The sequence below is a fragment of the Acomys russatus genome, chromosome 20, assembly GCF_903995435.1.
Source record: "Acomys russatus chromosome 20, mAcoRus1.1, whole genome shotgun sequence".
NCBI lineage: Eukaryota > Metazoa > Chordata > Mammalia > Rodentia > Muridae > Acomys > Acomys russatus.
This window is the reverse complement of record NC_067156.1, coordinates 63284699-63309372: the sequence shown is the minus strand read 5'-3', so window position 1 is coordinate 63309372 and position 24674 is coordinate 63284699. Positions and strand designations below refer to the sequence as shown.

At 45.3% G+C, this 24674-nt stretch overlaps 1 protein-coding gene across 1 annotated transcript in view; it reads left to right on the top strand.

Moving 5' to 3' along the window:
- The window catches only part of Ark2c (arkadia (RNF111) C-terminal like ring finger ubiquitin ligase 2C), a 100174-nt gene extending 76002 nt beyond the window's left edge, over positions 1-24172 (top strand). Inside the window, exons 2-8 of the mRNA XM_051163697.1 lie at positions 2520-2835; positions 7678-7788; positions 15862-15991; positions 17510-17614; positions 17876-17971; positions 22940-23046; positions 23430-24172. Coding sequence (XP_051019654.1) covers positions 2520-2835; positions 7678-7788; positions 15862-15991; positions 17510-17614; positions 17876-17971; positions 22940-23046; positions 23430-23547 — 983 coding nt within the window. The 3' untranslated portion in view covers positions 23548-24172. The remainder of the gene's footprint in view (positions 1-2519; positions 2836-7677; positions 7789-15861; positions 15992-17509; positions 17615-17875; positions 17972-22939; positions 23047-23429) is intronic.
- Positions 24173-24674: the final 502 nt, after the last annotated feature.

Below are 24674 nucleotides of genomic sequence, written 5' to 3'. Positions count from 1 at the left end.
TGAGATAACTTTAGCCAAACAACTACTGCCTGCTTCTAACCCCCACATGCCCAGTCACATTCCTCAGGGCCCTGGCCCTATGCTTCCAAGTCTTTAGGGCTTGGCAATTACTTCCCGAATCATACACAGCATTATGTACATTTCAAACTAAACCATTAGATTGCAACTTGTTGATTTTAAAATTCCTGACCATCGTTTATGTTCCTCACACTATTTTTGTTCCAACAACTTTTTTGTTTTGTGGTTATTATTTGTTTTGTGGTTAGTATATATTGTTTATTGTTTAACCGAGTAGTGTATAGTTATTACACTTACTTGCACAACTTTTTATTTCCCTGGCGATGATCACCATCCCTTTATGGCTGTCTTGCTTCTTATAGTTTTTACATTCTTACCAAGTCTCTGTCAATGGGCAAAATTCCTTCAAATGCTATTTCTCACCCTCCACTTCCCCGGACAACCTTTCAGATACCCAGACCCGTTTGGAGTCCTGAGAAGCCTTGTGCTTGGGAACACCCCACCTCTTTAAGAGTATGGCCTTCTATTTTGTTGCTTTTCTTTCTTGGATTCTGCCCGCCCCCCCTCATATAAAAGTTGGTATGTTCTATCTCTTCACTGTGTAGCCTTCTTCAAAAGACCGGTCATCTCTGGGCTGCCTAACTAAGTCACAGTAGGCCACTAACAACTGTTTAGACGCTCTACACACAGATATGAGATGTAGCTTTCCAACCAGTGGGCTTCAGGATACAGTGGCAGTTGGGAACCTACACATTTTTTACAAATTTATTTATTTTTATTTTATGTGCATTGGTGTTTTGCCTGCATGTGTGCCTGTGTGAGGGTGTCAGAGTCCCCAGGCACTGGAGTTACAGACAGTTGTGAGCTGCTCTGTGGGTGCTGGGAATTGAACCCAGGTCCTTTGGAAGAACAGCTAGTGCTTTTGGCTACTGAGTCATCTCTCCAGCCCCAGGATAGGGGACCTATACATTTTATTGTGGTGTGTGTGTGTGTGTGTGTGTGTGTGTGTGTGTGTGTGTGTGTTGTGAACCATAAGAACCTGTAGTGCACTTCTGGGACCAATGACTTTCTTTGAAGAAGCACCCCCTCCAACTCCACTCCTGTTTCCAGCCCAGCGTACCTGTGTAGAGTGCAGAGCAATGTCACATACCTGGCAGCAGAAGAGAGAGTAGGGCTCCCAAAGTTCCATAGACTTTGGAATAAACTTTCTCCTGGCTCTGGTTGTCTTTATCTGTACCCCTGCATTCTGTGCCTAGTGTCCCTCCTCCACACACTGGGACACTTCTGGGAAGATGGGAAAGGGGAGGAGCTGTGTGTGTGTGTGTGTGTGTGTGTGTGTGTGTGTAGCTCCCAGTGGGCAAACCTAGCACCACTCTCCCTCTGCTTAGCCCCAAACTGTCTCTTGCCTTCCAAAGTAGCTGCTGCCTCCACTCCCGACCTTCCCAGCCTCACACCGTGGGCCTGTCCATTGCTTGTTGGCTGACCCATTGCTTGTTGGCTGACCCATTGCTGGGTGCTGGGTTTCTGATTTCTCAGCTTTACAAAATTCTCCATCTGCTTTCCAAACTCTGTTGACATCTGTTGCTTGCTGGCGTCATCTCTCCTGTTTCCTCTGCCCCTGTCTCTTTCTTATTCTTTTGCTCTTACGTTAGCGGGGATCTTTCTGGAGTGCCAAGTGTGCTGGCTGCTTCATGGGAGGACTCTTCCAAAGCTGACGTTGTGTTGTCCATCCTGGCATCTGCAAAGCTTTGATATTAAGCTCAATTCAATTCTATTCACAAAATACTGGAGCCTAAGCTAAATGTAACTGGAGTCTAGCTTATACCTGGATTTATTCGCTTTAAAGTAAATTCTAATCTTACAATAAATGGATTTGTGTTTTATTTTTTGACTAAGTATGTTTTGTTTTATTCCTCCCACCTGCCCCTCCCCTTTTGAGACACGTTCTCTCTATGTAGCCCTAGCTGTCCTGGAGCTCGATATGTAGGCCAGGCTGGTGTTGAACCCACAGATGTTCACTTGTCTCCTGAGTGCTGGGATTAACGGCCTGAGCCAACAATGCCAGGGTTGACTGGTATTTTAAAAGGTCATTTTTGTGATCCCTTCCTGCTTAAAATTGCAACACAAAATTTCTAGCTGCTTATGCTTGAATAGAACTTCCTCCATAAAGTTCAGGGCTTGGGTTAGATCTTCCTGAATTTTCTGTATGCGCCATAAGAAATTGACGGGATGAGTCTAATTCAAGAAGACCAGGTTGGCTTTAGGGGCCCTGAAACGCCTTTAACACGTGTGTTATTTATAAAAAGGCTGCTTTTCTGTACATTAAAACAAACACTTCTACTAACACACGCAGAAAGATGGTAGCATGCATATTAAAGCTGTAGATCTGCTGTGTTAGGAATGCTTTGACATGTACCAGTTCCAGGTTGTCCAGGGGTGACGCTCAGGTGGGATGGCTCTTTGCAGGTCCTCACTGACACCTCTGTCTTTCGTCTCTACAGGTGCCCCCTTTCAAAGGTCTCAGCATCCTCACGCTACCTCCTGCCGCCACTTCCACCTGGGTCCCCCGCAGCCGCAGCAGCTAGCCCCGGACTTCCCGCTGGCCCACCCCGTGCAGTCGCAGCCGGGCCTCAGCGCCCACATGGCCCCGGCCCACCAGCACAGCGGCGCGCTGCACCAGTCGCTGACCCCGCTGCCCACCCTGCAGTTCCAGGACGTCACAGGTCCCTCCTTCCTACCTCAGGCCCTGCACCAGCAATACCTGCTGCAGCAACAGCTCCTGGAAGCTCAGCACCGAAGGCTCGTCTCCCATCCCAGGTAGGCAGGGGCGGGCCGAGGCAGGCAAGAGGGCGGGACCGAGGAGGAGGCGGGGCGGGGCGGCGGGGGCAAGTGCTGGCTTCTGTCAGCCAGGATTGGCTGCAGTCACAGAGTGTCTCTGCAGGGGGTGGCTTTTGCCTGTTAGTGGCCTCCATTTCAGGTCAGAGCCTAGCAGGACCCCTCACATCACCCAGGTTCAGGCCCAGGGGCTGGGTAATCAGTAGTCAGGGCTACTCATGGTGGGCTTCTGTAGCTTGAGAGATTTGAGACCTCTCAAGTCCCCTCCAGCTCTCACGGTGGCCTAATTCTTATTTTCCCCAAACCAAGCCAGAGTTAATAAGGGAAATGACTGGTTCCAGCTCTAGCCTCCAAAGGACAAAGGTCTAGTTGGAGACTGTGGCTGTACGCCCGCGAAACCGAGTAAAATTAGCAGCCATCAAATATCGTGGCAAGTCATTACCTTTCTCTGAGCATCAGCTGTAAAGAAGAAATGGGTAAGCACAGCTGGGTGCTTCTCAGTCTTCTGGGATTCACCACTTGTTCACACTAAAAAGTTAATGACTACAAAGAATCTCTGCTTATATGGATTTACCACGTTAGAAATGTGAAAGTATCTATTAATTCGTTAAAAATACCAATAGTCTCCTTATGCTAAATTTATAAATTGTTCTTTTTAATTTTTAATTCTTTTCCTTTTAGTGAAAATAGGAATTTTATCACATATATACCTCACATAATAGCTCACATAATTATGGTTTCCCCTCCCTCTACTCCCGCCAACCTCCCGATCTCCCCTCCTATTGGGATCCACCCCCTTTCTGTCTCTCTTTAGAATAAACAAACAGGCTTCTACGGGAAAAATAAATTAGAATAAAATACAATACAACAACACAAAAATTAACAGTTGGAACTATACAAAACAAACCAACAGCAGGAAAAGAGCCCAAGAGAAGGCACAAGAATCTGAGACCCACTGCTTCACACCCTCAGGAGTCCCAAACAAACAGTAAAGTGGGAGCCATAATATTTGCAGAGGTCCTGCTGCAGACCAGTCCCGTGCAGGCCCTGTGCATGCTGCCTCAGTTCGGGAGTTTATATGAGCTTGTTCCTATTGACTTGGGAGGCCTGTTCTCCTGGTGTCCTCCATGTCCTCTGGCTCTTACACTTTCCTCTTCCTTGGAGGTCCCTGAGATCTGAGTGGAGGGATTTGATGAATAATGTCTGGCTGTGGTTCTCCGTATTTGTTCCCATCTGCTGATGCTGTTCCCATCTGTGATGATGGCGGAACAAGGCACCCATCTGTGAGTGTAGCAGAAAGTCATCAGGAGTCATTTTATTGCTCGGGTTTTGTTTTTTGTTTTTGTTTTGTTTGGTTGGTTTTTTGATTGTTGTTACTGCTTTTTAGAACAGCAGTATTTGAGTTTACCCTAGGTCCCAGGGCTATCTAGTCTCAGGTTCTTGGTCACCCAAGCAGTGCTCATGGACTGGGTCTTAAGTCAAACCAGATGTTGGCTGGTTACTCCCACAAGCTTTGTGCCTCCATTACCTTAGCAGATCTTGCAGGCAGGACAGTGTTATAGTTCAGAGGGTTGGTGTTTGCTTTTCACTTTTGATAGCATGTGGAGTACCTTCCTGTACCCAAAACACTAGAATAGAGGGTGAAGGCAGTGAGGCCTTGCTGTCAGTCTGTGGAGAGCAATCTATAGTCTTGGCAACAGCCTGGGTTCTTTGGGGGATTCCCCTGGGACACCCTTGGCCCACAACTCAGTTAAATGTAACCCAGTTCTGATACTGAAAACTTCATTTGGTGGCAAGAGATTTCCAGCTGGGGTCTCTCTTCCCCATTATTTGACAATGTCATTTAATTACCTTCATATATGTATATATTTTAGGAAGCTTCTGCTGCCTTAGGTTTCCATACGACTCCTCAAATGACCCTTAATTTTAGCTGATTCTCCCTGCATCCCCCCTTGTTCCCCCCTCCCCACAACTTGATCCTTCCCTTCTAGCCCCCTCCCCCACCGTACATAACTAACATTTTATTTATCTTTCCTAAGGAGACCTGTTCTACACACACACACACACACACACACACACACACACACACACAGAGAGAGAGAGAGAGAGAGAGAGAGAGAGAGAGAGAGAGAGAGAGAGAGAGAGAGAGTCCCTTACTCTATACCTAACCTTTCTGGTTCTGTGGATTGTAGAGCTTGGTTATCATTGAGTTAACTATTAATATCTACAAATAAGTGAATGCATACAATATTTGTCTTTCTGTTCTGGGATACATCGCCTAGGATGATATTCCTACTTCCATTCATTTACCTGCAAATTTCATGATTTAAAAACCACTTAGTAATACTCCATTGTGTAAATGTACCACATTTTATTTGTTGATTTTTCTCTTGAGGTACAGCTAGGTTGTTTCCAACATCTGGCTATTATAAATACAGCTGGTATGAACGTGGTTGATTGAACATGTGTCCTGTGGTGGGATGAAGCATCCTTTGAGTACACGCCCAAGTGGTATAGCTGGGTCTTGAGGGAGATTGAATCCCAGCTTCCTGAGGAGCTGTCACACTGATCATGGTAGATGATCATGTGGGTTCTTTTTTTTTTTTTTTTGCTTCTATTTTTTTATTTTCATTTTTTAAACATATACAGTTATTTTATTACACATGAGTAAAACAAAATACATATATGAGGGAGACCCATGAGACAATCATGAGTTATATAAATGTTACATTCATAAGGATTTGGCTATTTGTATTTGTCAAACTTGAAGTAAAATCTTTCCTGTCTTGTTGGGTCTAAATTTCTGAATGAAATTCAATATCTATCATATCTCATCTCTATTAGCTTGAATCCTTTATCTTGATCTAAAAAGATCTTATCCCCTAACCAACTAAAACTTGATTTTAAAACTAAATTATCTAGTCTTCAACCCCCCTCAGAGACTTGAGAAGGAATAAAACTTAAATGCCTGAGTGAACTGGTAGTGCAGGTTGGCAGCTTGCAAAATGAAAAATGACTGAGACAGTTTACTGCCTGAATAGTCACTCAATACTCTCTATAACGTTGAAGCCTCATCTTTGGCCTTCTAGCCCAATATCTCTGCCAGATTTATTCATGAGGCAGGAACTATTGAGGACTTACTTACCCTGTGTTGACAGAGTTTGGCTGTTGACTCTGCCTGCATTCAAGCTTGTGCATTTTTAGGCAGAATTCTGTCTGTGGCAGAAACGAGGACATTTTGCCCAGTGGCTGGTTTGCTACATTTGAAGCCAACTCCGTAAGGAGGTTCTTTGATGCTCATCATCTTCTTTGAAGTTGGCTGAGTGTTGTCAGAAGTTAACTTGTCTTGTTGTCAAAGAATCTTTAGAGTAATAAAAACATCTTTAAATGCCATATCCTGTGGGTCTCTGAGGCTTTTGAAGACTTTATTTAATTATTTTACCTGATATATCTATAGAATCATATCCATCTGTTAGACTTAGGATATATATTCTTGTGCTAAATCAGACTAGTATTTGAGATCACGTGGGTTCTTAGATTTAGTTTGCAAGTATTTTATTAAAAATTTGCATGAATGTTCATAAGAGAAACTGGTCTGTTATTGTCTTTCTTAGATCTTTATGCAATTTGGGTATCAGAGTAACTGTGATCTTGTAAAATAAATTTGACAGAACTTCTTCAGCTTCTATTTTGTGGAATAATGTGAGGAGTAGTGACACTAACTTTTCTTTGAAGGTCTGGTAGAATTCTGTCCTAAAACTATCTGACCCTGGGCTTTCTTTGGTTTGGAGACTTTTAATGACTGCTTCTATGTCACTCGGTATTATAGGCCTGCTTAAGTTGCTTATCTGATCTTGATTTGACTTTGGTAAGTGGTACCTATTGAGAAAAGTACCCATTTCTTTTGGATTTTCAAATTTTGGTGGCACACAGGCTTTTAAAGTATGCCTTTATTATTTTTTGGACTTCATTAGTGTCTGTTGTTATGGCTTTTTCTTTCTTTCTGTCTTTCACTTCTAATTTTGTAAATATGGATATTCTCTCTGCCTTTTAGTTAATTTGGATTAGAGTTTATCAATCTTAATGATTTTTATAAAGAACAAACTCTTCATTGTTTCTTTATATTGTGATTTTTGTTTTGCTCGTTTGTTTCTATTTTATTGATTTCAGTCACAAATCTGATTACTTACTTCTCTGTTCCTTTTGGGTATGACTTCTTTTTGTTCTGGAGCTTTCTGGTATGCTGTTGCTACTAGACACTCAGAATGTACTTGCAAGTCTCTGCAGCACACAGCTCGTGTCTGCTTCTGTACTAGACCTTGAAGAGTCTTGTGTCACAGAGTTTCTGGAAAGCTCCACAGTTTGCCTGCAAGAGAGTAAAGGATGAAAAGGAAAATAGTTTTTTTTTTCCTCTCAAGCTTCCTGAAATGGGCTTCAGGGTGCTTGGGAGAACTTAACAACTTCTGGGCTCAATGATAGAACAGGTTCCTTAGGCATTGGTGACTTGAGGGCTCGAGTGGCTGAGACAGGGTTGTGGGAAGTCAAGGGGAGAAGCCTCCATGACTGGGTGTGTTCAGAGAGGCCTTCCTGAAGGAGGCAAACTTTTGACCTGGGCCTTGAAAGTTGGAAAGAGTGTGGTGGCAAAAAGTGAGTGGTGGGAGCAGTTTCTGCTCACCCGGGACATTCCCAGGTATCTGGGAATGCTAGTTTCTGTTGGGACATGGGACATGTTCAATAGGTGGAGGGAGTGTCACTCAGAGCTTCTGGGAGCTTGGCTGGCCCAGGCAGCCCCTAACACAGTGGCCCTTCTCTCTTCCTGTACAGGCGGGGTCAGGATCGGGTGTCTGTCCACTCCCACCGCCTCCACCCCAGCTTTGACTTTGGCCACCAACTGCAGACACCTCAGCCCCGGTATCTGGCTGAGGGCACTGACTGGTAAGTCTCCAGACCCTGGGGAGCACTGGAGAGAGGGAGGGAGGAAGAGAGGGAGAGAGTGAGGGAGGGAGGTCAATCTTACCAGATCCATGGAGTTTTTGATGCAGGTTAGTCCTCAGTCTACTCAGTCTTGGAGTCTACTTCAGTCACCTACAGGGCCTGGCTACAGGAGTTAGCTCAGTGTAACTGGACACTATCCCATACCAAGTCTGAGGCTCAGTGTTCATGGTCCTGCCAGAAAGAGGGCTATGAAGCATGTCTCAAGTTCAGTAGTACTGTAAACCAATGGACTCCAGAGGCCAGTTTGGGGAGCAGGGAGAATTCAAAGTTGCTGTGGTGGTTAGGGAAGGCTTCCCAGAGGGGGTGGAGGGAAGAATCCACAGCGAAATCCATGATAGAGCATCTCAGCGAGGCAGTGTAGGGAGTGTGACTTGGAGCAGAGCTAAAGGTAAGCTTAGGACCGTGGATAGGAGCCAAGGAGAAAGATGCATGATGTTCTTGTGTCTTAGGGATAGGTGGCCCCTGTTATGCCTTTCCATTGCTTGCACTTTGGGGAACTTTGCAGCCCATCCAGGGACTCCTAGGGGTGCTTGGGAGAAGTTGACAACTGCTGAGGTTGGTGATAGACAGGTTCCCAGGCATTGGTGACTACCAGCTGTAGCCGAGGAAGGGTCTGGTCTTAATAGGAAAACACTAGGACCACCCACCAGGTACTTTAAAAATGCACGCAGTTCACTGAGCATTTGTAAGCAGAGGGTATCATTGCCTGCAGTGGATTTCTGAGTACTTGGCAGTGGTGTCTACCCTCTCCTTTCACGCTCCAAATGACAAATCAAAAGTTTGATTTAACCAAAGTTTACTCTTGAGAACCAGTGAGTTTATTGGGGTTCTGTATAGTGTACAGGCAAGGAGATGCTTACAGGGGCACGGGTGACCCCAAAGCAACTGCACTGGGAAATTCAATGACTCTCTCCATCCTTCTGCTGAGGGAATGTCCACGGTCCACAGCCCCTCTCCTGTCTGATGGGCAAGCAGGCACAGTGGGTCCCAGGGAGATGGAGGTAGTTTTGTCCAGAGTATAGTAGAATGTAGCAATAATTCGGTAAAGACATGTCACTCTAAGGAGGGATGCACATATCTACATACATGTGCCCATCTGTACATACACTTGCTATATATGCACATGGACTCATAACGGGGCACACAGAGAGAAACAGATAGGCTCTTGGTAGAATGTAGGTAAGTGGATTCTGGAATTCTTTATGCCTTTCTTGCAACTTTTACATAAAGAATACAAGGTAGCGGGGTGGCGGCGGCGGCGGCAGTATTCCTCAATGGAAAAAGAGGAACAAGATATTTTAAGGGCTGTCATTCTATTGTATCATCTCCAATACATTGGGCCAGGAAAGCTGCTTAGGTCACGGTGGCTTTGGGAACCCTTCCATGACAGCCGAGCACGATACACAGCATAGTTCTTATTGTCTGACCACGTCCTGTGCTCCTCGGTGCCAGAAAGAGTGCTCTGTCCTCTGCCAGCCTCTGTGCATTCTCAGGTTAGACTCAACAGTCTCTTAAAAGATGGGTCACACTACTGCCAACTTCAGCCCAGCCTTTTCCTAATTAGCAGATTCAAATTAGGAAGATTTAATTGCAGTCTGGATTAAATTCTGTCTCTCAAGCAGTCAAGTCGATTCAATTTGACTCAATTCAGCGCACGCGGAGCACTCAGAGCCCTTGTACACAGCTGACTGACTTAGACACAGACACAGGGTCCAAGAAGGTGTGCGGGAGGTGTGTCACACAGGTGACCAGGGAGGGTCATCCTTGTGAGGAGTCAGGAACAGTGCAGCACATCAGTCCCGTCCTTAGCATCCTTACCCATCCAAACCCGGTCTTCCTCATCCCGCCCTTTCTGCATCCCCAGGGCTCCCATTCCTTGTTGCCCTGAGAAACAAAGAATGAGGTCACTGTCCTGTGTGGACCCATCCCTGGGCTCATTCTGCTTGTCCTATCCCCGCTGTGGCAGCAGGTTCTTCTCTTCTGTAATGAGCTCTGTTTTGGCAAGGGTAGGCCCAGTGGTGAGAAGGTTTCCCCCCCTATTTTATTTTATTTTGTTTTATTTTATTTTTGATCATTATGCTAGCTGTATTCCCATTTTCTTCTATGAAGCATGCTTAACTGCCAGTAGACAATAGGAAATGCATTGTAGGAGAGGCTCCTCCAACCCCCTGCAGGGAGCTCCTGGAGGGAAGGGGTTGTCTGCAACAGTCACCCCCACCCCCCACCCAGTACGTTCCTTTCTACCATCAGAAGCCACTGGCTCCTGTTCTGGGTCATTCTAAGGCTTTGGTCTTAGGCCTGGCCCAACCCCAGGTTTAAGGCTATCCTGGTCTTACTTTGGGATGCCACACCCTTCCCAACCAGTTTTCCAGTTGCATGTCCTGGTCTAAGAGTGAGTGGGAGCATTAAGCCTTGGGGGATAAATCTCGGATACCCCTTCTTCACCATGTTTAAACCTTGCCCTGGACATGAGCCACAGGCCAGGTCTCCGTTTTTTCCCACGGGGCCTGCTCTGATTTTAGCTCTAGCATCTCAGATCCAGACTTATCAAGATGCTGACTTTGTAGATGTACCTACTGGGTCTGGCTTGACTATGCATTTTTATTGGTTGTAGTTTTCTGTCTCCATCTGTTGCAAAGAGGAGTTGCCTTGATGGGTGAAGACTACACATATCTGTGGGTATAATAACTGCTTATAGATTGTTGTTATGAGATATGCTGGCTTAGTAAATCAACGCAATAAAAATTTGGTGAAAAAAGAAACTGTGAGTTTAAGGAAAGTTTGGAAGATTTTTGAGGGAAGAAAGGGAAGGGAGAAATGCAATTATATTATAATCTCAAAAACTGAAAAGAAGAAATCTGTGAACTTCATCCTGGCTGAGTGAGCCTGGGCCCAGGGAGGATGTTTCTTATCATCCTCTCCTCTTCTTCTTCCTCTTCCTCTTCCTCTTCCTTTTCCTGTCTAGTAGCTTCTTAAAGTGGACCTTTAGGTCACGGTGGCTCATCCTTCTTTTTATTTCCACATAAGATTATAAAGTTGTGAATTTCTATTTAAGGACAGAATTTTGTTTCTGATTTTCATTATGATTAATTTTGTTAGCTTTTCTATGAGTTATAGAGGGAGGAGATTGAAGTCTATAATTATGCTTCTGTCTTTCTTTTTTACAAGATTGTTTTCTGTGTATGAATATTTTTGCTTGTGTGTAAGGGCACCATATGTGTGCAGGGTCCATGGTGCAGAAGAGGGTGTCAGATCCCCTAGCATTGGCAGGTCATAGGTTAATAGTTGATATGTGGGTGAGGCAGCTGAACGTGGATCCTCTGTAAGAGCACAAAGTACTCTTAGCCACTCTGTCCCTTGTTTGATTTGAGTTCTGCTAGCTTTAGCTTTCACTTGCTTTGATTTATAATATTACAACATATGTCTCTCATAAGACAAAATGAATTGACCACACAGTCTTATTTCTCTTTTTGCTATTTAGTTCAAAATTTGCTTTGTCTGATATTAATTTACATGGCCATTCTCACTTTCTTCCAGTGGTGCTTGCTTCTTTTTTCTTTTCCTTTTTTTTTTTTTTTTTTTTTTTTAAAAAAAAACTAGAATATGTTTTTAAGGTAGAGTTTTGTTGTGTAGCCCTGACTGGCCTAGGACTTTTTAGGTACACTTCAAACTCACAGAGATTGAGCAGGCTCTGCTCCTGAGTACTAGGATTAAAGACATATGTCACCACGCCCAGTTAGTTTTTTTTGTTTTTTACCTTTTTATGCCTTTGTTTTAAAAATAACAAACAGTTGGCTGTTGTTTTCCAGATGAAAATCTGTGTTAATGGAAATGTATAGAAGATTTACATTTATTGTAATTATCCATATAGTTAGAGCTGAACCTACAGTCTTGCCCTTTGTTTCTGTTTGCCTTGTCTTTTTGTCTATTGTGTGCCTTATTTTGGATTGATTGTTAGGAATAAATATTAGGCTCACAGTTGTGTCACTATTTTGTTTATTTATTAGTTTACAACAAGTACAGCGTCTGCCCTAACTATATCATGTTTCTTTGTGTGAAATGGAACCATATACTAATAATTGTATACTTACATTTCTCAGTTTATGTTCTTTGCTATTCATTCTATGGATGTATATATATTCATATGCATATGTATATATATCCTATAATTGACACAATACATTACAATAATTTTTGCTTTAAACCAGTAGCCCTGAAAACTACAGACTATATGTCAAATCTAACATAATCTATCAATTGTTTGTTTACTTTGTTTTTAAATAAATTGTTGTTAGAACACAGCCATACTAATTTGCTTACAAATGGTTTGTGGCTACTTTTGAATAGGATTTGTTGTGGCAGAGAATGGACGACTCTTGAAACCTAAACCATTCACTATGTGACTCTTCATGGAAAAATGTTTGCTAGTGTCTTCTTTTAATCAATAAAACCTCAAGGGAAAAAATTAATAGAGGAAAGAAGCTTGATTATCTTTTTATATAACCTGTTTCTCCAGAATGTTTTATTCCTTGGTGTAGACCTAAGTCTCTACCTGCCCTTTTTGTCTGTCTGCAGCAGGTCTTTTAGTATTTCTTGTCATGCCGGTCAGCTGCACTTTCAGTTTTGATTGTCCTAAAAGGTCTTATTTTACCTCGTTCTGAAAGACATTTTTGCTGGATACAGGCTTCTGTGTTGACAGGATTTTTTTTCTTCTCTAAGAATGTCATTCCACTGTTTCCTTGTTTGCTTTATGCCTGGTGGGAAATCTGAAATTTTTGTCTCCATTCATGGATCTTTTGTTTCCTTGGGCTTGTTTTAGAATTTTATCTTTTATTAGCATTTTTATGGGACTTTTCATATCCTTGGGTGATATTTCCTTTTTGTTTTGGCTCGTAGTATGCTGAGGGTTTTGAATCAGTGGCCTTTTGTTTTGTTTTGTAAACTTTTCTGCAACCTTCCTAACCAGGTTCCTTTCTTTGATCATCTTCCTTTGGCCCTTTGAGAGGCTGATGTGTTTACCTGTTCGGCATTGTCACCGGGGCTTAGTCCCGCTTCCTTTTTATCTACATATTTCATTTAGATTGTCTTTACTGGTGTGTGTCTCAATCTGCAGTTGACCCACTCCAGTGAAGTTTCCATCTCAGACACTGCATATTCCATGCCATTTAGGTTATTTTCTTAAGCCTTTTTCCTATGTTTATGTTTCTAGCCATATACTTGAATGTGGTTATAATAGCTATTTTGGCATTTTTATTTTATTAACTGTGTTGGAGTATTTCTGTTGTCTGATTTTCCCGGGACTGTTGGACATATTGTCCTTTTTTGAAATCATGACCAGTTATTTGCTTTTGAACAGTGAGCTATAGGTTTATGGAGTGTTGGCCTTTGCTTTGGTAAATGCACTCGCGGATCTGCATGACGGTTTGGAGGCTCGTCAAGTCTTATTACAGCTGATCTCAAATACCCCCTAAATCAGCCGGTACTGTGGATCTGCTCTAACAGAACTCAGAGAACAGCTTTAAAAAGGTAGTCCTGGAGTCAGCTGAATGCGCTTAGTGACCAACTACAAGTCTCGTTTCCAAAATTAGATCTGTCTGAACTTGGGGAACCACGCACTATTGCCATGGGTGCTTTTTGTTCAACCTGTGGGGCTGTCACTCTACACCAGTAACTCTCAACCCTCCCAATGCTGAGACCTCATGTGGTGGTGACCTCTAACCGTAAAATTATTGTTGTTGCTACCTCATTACTTACTGTTATGAATCATAATGTAAACGTCTGTGTTTTCTAATGGTCTTGGTGACCCTGTGAAAGGGTCATTTGACTCCCAAAGGGTCATGAGGCACAGATTGAGAAACGCTGCCCTACACACACATAATTTGTGATTCAGCAGAGACTTGAGGGGACACTGCAGAATTTCAGAGCTCTCATTTGATGCAGCTTCCTCCTCTTCAGAACACTGCACCACAAGTGGTCAGAGACCTGGGCTCCCTTGCAGTAAGAGGCCTGCAATATCCGAGTGAGTCCGCAACCCACGAGGAGTCTCTGCTTGAGGACCAGTGTGCGTCTCTTGTTTGGATGCATCTTCTTGGTCAGAGCCAGTGAGTTGTGGCGTCGCCCGGATCACAGCTTTGCACTGGTTCGTGTATGTGCGTGCATGCGTGTGTGTGACTTCGCTGAAGAAACTAGTGTGCTCCTGTAAAGTTCCTCTTATCTAGATTTTGCCGATATACCCTAATGATGCCACTTTAGATGGTCCTCAAAAGTGATACCATGGCAGCTCTTGCCTGCAATCCTAACATTTTGGAGGGTGAGGCAGGAGGATTATGAGTTCTCTTCTGGCTTCGGTGACAGAGTAAGACCCTGTCTTAAGAAACTCCCCACCTCTCCCTCTCTCTCTCCAGCCCCCTTCCACCTCTCTCTGTCTCTGTCTCCAGCTCTCTTTGTCCCCCTCTCTTCCTCCCTCTCTTCCTTTCTGATTTCTTAGCAGAAACACTTTGGAGATATCACTGTGTTTTTCTACCAGAAAGCACACTGTGTGGTTGTCTGTCCTTCTGTGATGTTGGCAGCAATTGATGAACTCTGTCTGGGTCTTTTATTTCTTTGGAGAATGCAAATTGGTGACAGGTAATTTAATAATTCCTTATTCATAAGCTTGATGGAAAACTTCAATATGAGAAATGACCCTCATCAACTATTTGGTTGCCCTGAAGTGCCTTAGTCATGGAAAGGCAAGGCAGCTGCTTGAGGCTTCCTTTTCTTCCCTTTATTTAGTCTTCCTGGTAAGGGGGTGGTCCCCTGGCATCCTCCAAAGAGGATGGTTTTGTTCAGCATCGTCTCAGCCCACATTTAAATGTGTGTCATCTTTTTGTAGTAATAGTTACCGAGGTGCGTTATCCAAGCCTGCTGGTGGAAGCCTCCGCTGGAGGGTCCTTCTGCCATGACCCTGGCACACATTAGTAGTGTTCCTGCTTTTGGTTATGACAGAATGTTCTGGTTTCTCTCTGTGCACTTTCTCCACAGACCTGAAATTATCTCCACTTCTCCTTAGCCACCAATTCCTCTTTGTATTCGTCAAGATTTTTACCTGGCACCATTTTCCTTCTGTCTGCAGACTTTTCTTTATTACTTCTTGCGGTGCTGGACCATTAGCACTACTTCCTCTCAGCCTTTGCTCATCTGAAAAAAAACCCATCACTTTATCTTCATTTGAAAATCATTTTTACTGGGTATAGACTTTGTGCTTGGTTGCTTCTTTTTTCTTCTTTTTCTTATTGGCGTCATCTTTTTCTCTCCTGGCAGCTTCATTTAAACAGCAAGTCTGTGATAGTTCATACCCATCTTCTCTATCTGAGGGTGCTTTCTCTTTAATCTTGGGTTCGTTTTAAGCTTTTGTCTTTATTCGTTTTTTTTTTTAATTTGCTTATTATGTACTTTGTATTCCTCTGTTGAAGTTTTTTGATAATTTTGGGCCAGCGGGTTTATAGTTTCTATCCAATTTGAAAATGTCTTAGTGAAACTTAGGTTTAAATGAAGTGAGTTTCCCCAGACTTTTAGGAAAGCGACTGGGTGGCCTAGCATAGCTTTCTAGCCTGTAGGACGAGCAGCGGAGGGGCCACTACCCTTCCTGTCGCAGTTTTATCTACTGGTGAAACTATGGCCACTTCCCATCCTCAGCTTGGTCCTTGCTTTTTTTTTTTTTTTTTTTTTTTGGCACCGTATCCCTGGCTGCTCCATTTAGACTCTCTCTTGGAGAGAGCTTAGTTGTCTAGGCTTCTCCAGGGGCCTCAGATGGAAAGGTCTTCGATGAGTGTTCAGGACAGACATGGAGACCGCTCGTCGCGTGCAAGCAGCTTGTTAGAAGGGCTATCGGTGCCGTTTTCTCTAGCTTAGAGGGGGGTGGGTTGGCAGTGTGTGCTCTGACATTGCCCTAAGGTGGTGCCTGAGGCCTCTTTCTGAAACCCGTTGGTACGTCCCCTACCCTGTTGCTCATGGGTGGCTGTGTCCCCACAGGGATCTCAGTGTGGACGCTGGCTTGAGTCCTGCCCAGTTCCAGGTGCGGCCCATCCCTCAGCACTATCAGCATTACCTAGCAACTCCTCGAATGCACCACTTCCCCAGAAACTCCTCGTCCACACAGATGGTGAGTGAGGGAGCCCTGAGGGGGTATGAACTTCCTGTCTGCCTGCTGCATCCTGGTGATGAGCTGAGGCCACACTTGGCTCTCCGCAGTGCCCAGGGTGCTGAGTCCGGGCAGCTCTTAGGCAAACCTGCCCTCCACTCTTAGCCCCAATTCTCATTCTATCTTAAGTAGGATGAAATGGAGGGAGTGGCTACTGAAGGGGGTCAAGGCATGGCAGGCTGTAGTCTTTGGGGAAATGCCCAGGGCTGAAAGACTCCATCCTGGGGCTGGGGAGGTGGCTCGGGAGGTAAAATGCTTGCTGTACAAGCATCAAGACCTGGGTTCGGCCCCCAGCACACACGTAAAAGTCCAGGCACGGTGGTGGTGTGTGCTTCTAAGACCAGGGCTGGGTAAGTTGGGGCGAGCAGATCCCCAGGGGCTTGCCAGTTGGCCAGCCTTGCCTGGTCAGTACTTCCTTATTTCCTATCTCGCTTCTGCCGGTAACCCCGTACAGTCAGGCATTTTGCCCACTCTGTGCAGCTGATGCTGAGAGAGGTTAAACAACTGGTCCCAGCGCATGCAGTGAGCAGCTGGACCAAAGCCGTGCTGACTCCTAGCCAGGGTTACAGAGGGCTGAATAAAACAGGCACGGACAAGTTAAGGACTACAGTCTGTGTCTCAGTCAGGGTTTCGTTGTTGTGTAGAGACACCACGACCATGGCAACTCTTATAAAGGAAAATGTTTAATTGGGGCTAGCTTACAGTTCCAGAGGTTTAGCCCATCGTCACCATGGCAGCGTGTGGGCAGACATGGTGCTGCTGGGGAAGGAGCTGAGAGTTCCACATCTTGATCCACAAGGCAGGAGACTATACCTGTTAACAGTTCCCTTCCCCATGGGCCAAGCATCCACACACACGAGTCTACAGGGAGCCGTTCCTATTCAAACCACCACAGTCTGTATATTTAAAATATTAATATTTTGTTCATTGTGAGTTTGTAAAAATTCATTTTTTTTTTACTTAGAGACGCTGCATTAAAATACTATTTACCTCAGTTATTGACTTGTCTTGTCCCAGGCCCTGACGCTGACCCTTAGGCATCCTGTTGCTCTTAGAGTAGGGGAGGCTTGTGCCATGCAGCTCCGGGTCTGAGTCTTAGCTCTGCCACCTGCATGCATGGCATAAGCTGATTAAATTTAATCTGCTTGTGCCTTATCCACCCCATCAGTAAAATGGGATCATAATTGCCCTGCAACTTCCATCAGGTGAGGCTGGGGACGCGCTCTGAACAGCGCTGCTGTGTATGTGGCTTTTCCTCAGTCAGGGTCAGCGTCATTGTGTTGACAGCTACCTCTTCCCGCAGCATCTCTGCACAAGCTTGGGTCTTTGTGAAGAGGGTAGAACGTAAGAACAGACGGGACATGTGACTGCAGTGGGTCACGGCTGTGCTGGCTGGTGGTTACGACAGGAGGAATTGCCCGTCTCGCAGAGGGGAAGCCTAGGATAGTCATGCTGTCCAAACTGCTTTTTCTGTCTCAGGTTGTCCATGAAATCCGAAACTACCCTTACCCGCAGCTTCACTTCCTCGCCCTCCAGGGACTCAATCCTAGCCGGCACACCTCGGCCGTTCGGGAGAGCTACGAGGTAGGTGGCCCTGGGTGGCACTGACCGGCTGGCAAGCCTCTGTCCTGCCACCGTTCTCTCCGCTTTTCCTTGCTGGTGGGTAGATGCAGGTGGTGGGAAGGCCGCAGGCTGAAAGGAAGAGAGAAAGAGAAATGACTGCCTTTGCCTGACGGCAGTGAGTCTGCTTCCTGTGCACGTCTCACTTGCTCTTCCTTATCACCGTGTGTTTATGTACAGTTGAACACGCTGAGCACACGTGAGCCCGTGTCTCCCTCTTCACAGGAGCTGCTGCAGCTTGAGGACAGGTTGGGAAACGTGACCCGAGGAGCTGTGCAGAACACCATCGAGAGGTTCACCTTCCCCCACAAGTACAAGAAGGTAAGGCTGCGGAGACAAGCTGCACCGTCAGCGGGTGGGAACGGAGTTGTCGGTTGTCTGCTTGCACTATCCTGGCTGTCTGTAGGGGACACCCACCCTGCAGGCCCAGAAGCCTTTGCTCGCGTTATACACTCTACAGCTGAGCAGGCACCTCAGGATTTCTCACTGGCCCACATCAGCTGTGGTCAGGAGGGAGCATGGGAGCCTTTTGACAGGGAAGGGACAAAGGCTGAGCGTGCAGATGCTGGCTAGAGCGCTCACGCATGTATCTGTGCACCTGTGGGTGAACATCAGTGTTTGTATCCCTTCTGTGGACAAAGGGGGCTCCTGCACACAAGGCTCACCGTAGAAAACCATTCCAAGTCCAATCGCATAAGAGCCAAAGGCAAGGAGACCTCTAAATTGCGTGCGACTGGGCTCTTCTGAGGACATTTGAAAGTTACAAAACCATGGGCTGTACCCACTGATATGACAAGTAGAACCTGCCTGTAGGACTATTACACAGAAATCTGAGCTTTTAAAACGTTATTTCAATGAAAACAAATGAATGCTTGGAAGAAACCAAATGTTCTTTAGTAGGTGAATAAGTAAACATTCACAGTGCATTACTATTTTACAACAAAAGAAAATAAGCTGTGCAAGGATGTGGAGGAACTGAAATCTGCACTATATAGTAGAAGAAGAGCGGTCCACAGGCTGTAAACTGTACACTGTGGACCATGTGATGCCCTGGAAAACAATACTACAGAAAAAGGTTTTGTTTCATTTTTTAAGTCAGTGATTGCCACTATAGAGGGAAGGAGAGGCAGAGTGTCAGGAATTTTTAGTGCAGAAAATTATTTTGTATGGCATCATAATGTAAACAGGTGACATTATGCATTTACCAAAGACACAAGGAGGGATCTCTGAGTTAGTTAGGTTGCCCATCACTGTGACAATCCCCGAGAAAAGCTACTTTAACGAGGGGAGATTCATTCGGGTTCGGAGTTTCAGAAGTTTGTCCATGGACCCTGTTCTCTGTTTCTGGGCCTGTGGTGAGACCTGGTAGTTAGGAAGCAGAGAGAGCACAGAGATGCTGGGAAGGAAACATCCCTGGTGACCCACTTCCTCCAATGAGGTCCTGCCTCCTGATTCCCTCCGCCTAACAATGCCACCAAATTAGGAATGCATCAGTGGATTAATTAATTAATAATTCCAACACCCCAAGGGTGCAGTCAAACCTTTAGCATTTCAGAGCCAAACCATAACTTGTGAAAACTAAGAGACTTAGGGACTTCAGCTAATATTGGTCAGTATTGGTCCATCATTTGTCACAAGTGTACCAGATAATGTGAGATATTCATATAAGGAGAAGCTGCAGGGTGGTGGTAGGGGGTGCACTCTGCTCATGGCTTGGGTTCCAGATTCCCTGGCTAGGGGCAATGAGGGATTGAAGAAAGGATGCACACAGAGTGAAGCTGGGTTCAGGTAGGGTCTCTAACATTATCACCGTAGCAACTTGGAAGGTCAATGTGTTTGTTATGCATTGGGGGATGGGCTGGCTGGTCTCAGTGGGAAGTCTCTGTGGGTGAGTAGTCTTGAGCTGTAAATGTGCAGGGAAAGGAAGCTGAAGTTGCTAGGCTTTGCACACATGCATGAAGACTGCATAAACATTCAAGCTCAGACTCTCAGAAAAACTTTGCCATTTCTATGGAGTCTTGACCGCATGGACAACAACTTTGCCAATTGTCCCATGGGTCCAGGGTCTTGGACATCCTCAACATGGCTGTGCATATGTCAAAATACACACTGGCCAAGGACTTTACCACTCAGGGCTTCCTCTGATTCCTATAGTGGGGGTTGGAAATACTCTACTGTTGCTTAGTTTTTAATGTAACTCAGAACCACTGTACCAAAAAAGTTTAATACTGAATCAAAATTAAGCAAATTTAGGGAAATTCAGGCCAGTTTAAGACTTATCCTGGTGCACCAAGAGGCCTTCATCAGCTCTCACGAGACCTGAGAGAGCACCAGCAGAAAGCACTTGGCACTGGAGTCAGATGGCCAGTTTTGAAGTTCAGTTCTTCTGAGTATAGCTGAGTGACTGTGGACTTGGCCAGTTCCTTCTGTTTTCACCATAGCTGCTGCAGGAATGTCATGGGGTGATACAGCTCCATACACTGGGTCTGGTACCTACCTAGTGCTTAGGAACGGCAAATGGCAAGCCACTGTTCCTGGAGACTAAATCTTGCCCACATGCCAGGTGTCAGTATCAAAGACCATGAATCATCAAACACACATCTCCACCGCATTGGCTACTTTCCTAGCTACCATAAAACACCACTACTAAGTCAATTTATAAAAGAAAGCATTTAATTGGACTTACTGTTTCAGGAAGCCAGAGTCCACAATGGCAGTGAGAAGGCAGGCACAGCAACAGAAACCCCTGAGAGCTCACATCTTGATCCAACATCAGGAGTCAGAGAGGGCACACTAGGAGGCACAAGTCTTTTTGAAATCTCAAAGCCCACAAGGGCATGTCTCCATCCCAAACAAGTCTACCAAGTGGGGACCATCTAAATATATGAGCTTTGGGTGCTAAATCAGTGAGATAACAGGCATGGGTAAAAACAAGAGAAGGAATAGGAAGAAAACTTTCATAAACTTTAAGACCCGAATAAAACGTCAAAATAATTTAAAAATTTTTAACAGAGACTAAAATAATATAAACCAAAAAATGTATCTTAACTAATAATAAAAATAGATAATATAGACATTAAAATAGAAATATATGAAAAAGAATAAAAATAGGAAGAGAAATAAAACCAAAGTATAAAATTAAAAATTAAGATTATCAAGCTGGGTATGGTAGCACAGGCCTTTAACCCCAGAACTTGGGAGGCAGAGGTAGGTGGATCTCTGAGCTGGAGGCCAGCTTGGTATACAAATGAGTTCCAAGACAGCTAACACTACACGGTGAAAAGCCAAAGAGAAAAAAAAAATCAAGATTATCAAAGTTAAAAAGAAATGTTGATGCCCCTCCGCCAAGGAGACCGTCAAGGCCAGAGGATCTGGACCCAGGAGGGGCCTGCACAAACAGTGGCACCAACCAAGGACAACGCATGCAGTAAAGCTAGATCCTCCTGTTCAGATCTAGCGAATTGATAGCTCATTCTCCATGGCCGTGGGGAGAACAGGGACTGCCTCTAACATGAACTCTGGTGCTCCTGATTTGATTATTGCCCCTTGGTGGGGAGGCCCAGCAGCACACAGAGGAAGGGGAAGCAGGCTATCTGGATGAGACCTGATGGCTGTGGTCATATGGTGAGGGAGAGGTCCCCTTCTGTCAGAGGTCTAAGGGAGAGGAATAGGCAGAAGAGAGAGGGAGGGTGGGAATGGGAAGATACAAGTGAAGGGATAACAATTGGAGTGTAATCTGAATAAATTATAGTATACATTTTTTTTAAAAAGGAAAAAAATAAGAGAAATGTTAAGAAGGTAGATAAGTAGTAAATATTAAATAAATGCTGAAAAAAGTTGAAGTTAAAAATGAAAGTTCTGTAGATATTGGAGAGGAAGACCAAAGAGAACAAAAAAAAATATGATGTGAAAACAGAGAAATACAGATTAGGAACATCTATACAAGATACCATTGAACTGAAATTATGACAGAAAGACGAAAGCATGAGAAGTGGTGGAGAAAAGCAATAGGAACCAGGCATGTGGTTGGGGCTCAACACTGTTTTGTTAGGCATAGCCTTTCTCACAGGGCTAGTCCTCTCACCAACACAGCTGGCTGTGCAGTAGGCAGATGACATTACTTTATTAATACTAAAAATTCACACACGACAAACACATAGGACAATGGATACAGCTTGGTTTTCTGGATAAAATGGACTTTGCAGAAACCTGGCATCACTGCAGCTGGTACACGGGGCACATTAGAGAGGCCGAGGGCAGAGACATCAGGTTTCCTTGTGTGCTCCACCCAGAGAAGAGCACCCCCAGACTAAATCAGAGTAGGGAACTTTTGAGCTTCCGACTGAAGTAGGTGGTCCTGACACCTAGGTCTGGCCCCAAGGTCATTCCCTTGTCTTCACCTTGTGATTCTATGTGTCTCTGCAAAATGACTTTGCAGTTTTCTTGCCTCTGGAGAGAGGACAGACTGGATGGTTTTCTTTCTGTGATTGCTTACTCTCAGACTTATGACTAGATGCCTGCAGCGCGGGGATAAGACCATGGGAAGTGGACTGATTTAATTAAATGGTTAGATGTCTCCTTCCCCAGATGCCTATGAAATAGCAATGGCATGCCTCGTACTTGGCTGCATGTACCACTTGAAAACTTTTGGTACGGTGCTTAACTGCTGTCAAACAATTGGCAATGAATTATGAATAGCAACGTGTAAACCAGGAAGCAGTCTCAGTAGCTACATGATGTTTAACCTCATCCTAGAGCTGCTGCTTATCTTAAGGGCACTTTCTGGCGAGGGAGAGGAAACCCAACTGTAGAAGACAGTTTGGAACTACATGGTGCAAATTACAGGGGCTAATTGTGATGAGAGCAGAGGTGAACGGATGTTCGTGGAAAGAGGGAACGAAGGAACGTGTGAAAAGAGGGAGGGAGGCAGGAAGGAAGCATTCTGGACCTAGAGGCAAGGGTACATGTTGAACAGGTGTGAGAGGAGGTGGACAATGTGAGGGAGACAGGGCAAGTCTCTACCTCACAGGCAATAGCTCTGCAAAGGCAGGTTGACCAGGACCCTGACTCTTTAGCAAACACTGACAAACACCAGCAGTGCTGGCCTCTTCCTCACTTGACTTTAACCTTCTCTCTCAAGAAGCAAGAATGGGGAGTCAGGGATGAGTATTTAAAGAGACTGACTTCAGGAGCAGAGAGGCTAGCTGGGTGGGAGGAGGCTGTGGGTGAAAGCCAGTTGCCGGCAGGAGCCTGTAGCAGGTAACTAAAATGTCCCCCCTCTATTCACAGCGAAGACCCCAGGACAGCAAGGGCAAGAAAGACGAAGGGGAGGAATCAGACACAGATGAGAAATGCACAATTTGTCTCTCTATGTTGGAGGACGGAGAAGATGTGAGGTAAGAGGTTACTTCTTTGAGTTACTCCCCCTTCTCTCGTGGGCATCAGGGACTAGTCACGGCACTTACTTAATGCGCACCTCAGGGTGCCAAGTGTGCTACAGTGGTGCTTCATGGCTGCGCTAGTAAAGTTAGGTATGGAATATTCTAGAGGTGGTAACCACAGGCCTGGAGTCATGGAGGCAAAGTGGGCTTGACTTGGATGGGTCTAAGACAGAACCACGGCCTTCACGGAAGGGAGCTTTGAGACTTGCAGTCAGGATTCCCCATCTCAGCCACAGCCTCCCCCAGGGTCTGGTTTCCAAGAGCCCTCTTTATCAGGTCCCCAGCGGTCCTCTTCTCCTTGCTCCTGCTTTTGGCCACTTGACTCTCTTCTTTTCCAGACGCCTTCCTTGTATGCATCTCTTCCACCAACTGTGTGTGGACCAGTGGCTTGCCATGAGCAAGAAATGCCCCATCTGCCGAGTGGACATTGAGACACAACTGGGAGCCGACAGCTGAGGGAGGAGCTAGCCAGTGGATGCCCCATTTCCTTCACCAGGTCCCCTTCCTGCCCCCCACGGCCATAGCCCTTGCAGCCAAACTTTGCCTTCTGAGCCATTTGACGTAGAGAAGAAGCCTGCAAGCACATTTCTTTTTCTTTTTCTTTTTTTTTCTTTTTTTGTGGGAAGAGGAGTTGATATCAGTGTCTGAGGGAGAGGAGGGGTAGGGAGGACCCACCCATCCGAAATGGTGATGGCCTCATTGCCTTGCTGCAAACCGGGGAGGGAGCTGGCCGTGAGCAGTGCAAGGGGCGGGAAGGGGGGGCGCCCACCTGCTGAGAACAGGATGTGATCTTGAGGGTAGTAGCTGCTGACCGGCCCCTCAATCCTGTCCTTCGAAGGATTGTGTATATACCTCTTGACCACGTAGAAACCATGTAGGGGTCTCTAGCTATTCTGTGGATGGCAGCCAGAGCATGTTAGCTTAAGAAAAATGTTGTGTGTGGTGCTCTAGTCATCTGTGGTGGACATGTCGCTATTACTGAACCTGCACCAAATATTTCTCATTGAGTTTCTTGTTTTGGTGCCTGACGAACCAACAACCAACGACAGCCCCAATCTTCCCGTCTTTATGAGCGAAAAGAAAAAAAAGAAAGAAAGAAAGAAATCAAAGGTGAAAGAAAAAAAAAAAAAAAAAAAGCCAAATCCTGTTTACGGTGAAAAAAAGAAAAAAATTTTTCACCCAAGTTGGGAGGCGGGAGGGGGGTTCTCATTTGTTGTTTTTGTCTTTTTTTCCTTGGGCTTTGTTTTTCTCATGTTTACAGCGCACGGAGTGTAGGAGGGGCATCCGAGAAAGGGGTGGGGCTTAAAAGGAGCTTGTCTCACTGGGTTCCAGAGGCTTTCAGGCAAGGGGAGGAGGGCAGAGCCATAGCTGGGGAAGGTGGTCCATTTCAAAGTGGACTCCCCAGTCCTAGGGTCCATTGCTTGGCCCCAGCTGTTTTCCCAGGTTCCACCCTGAACCAGGGAGGACACTGCCTCTAGCTACAGCTGCCCTCATGTTGCTGGGAGCCTGCAGCCCCCCTGCTCACTCCAGTTCCTGACTCTAGCTTGAGCTCTCATCTTGCCACAAAGAGGCAATGTATCCAC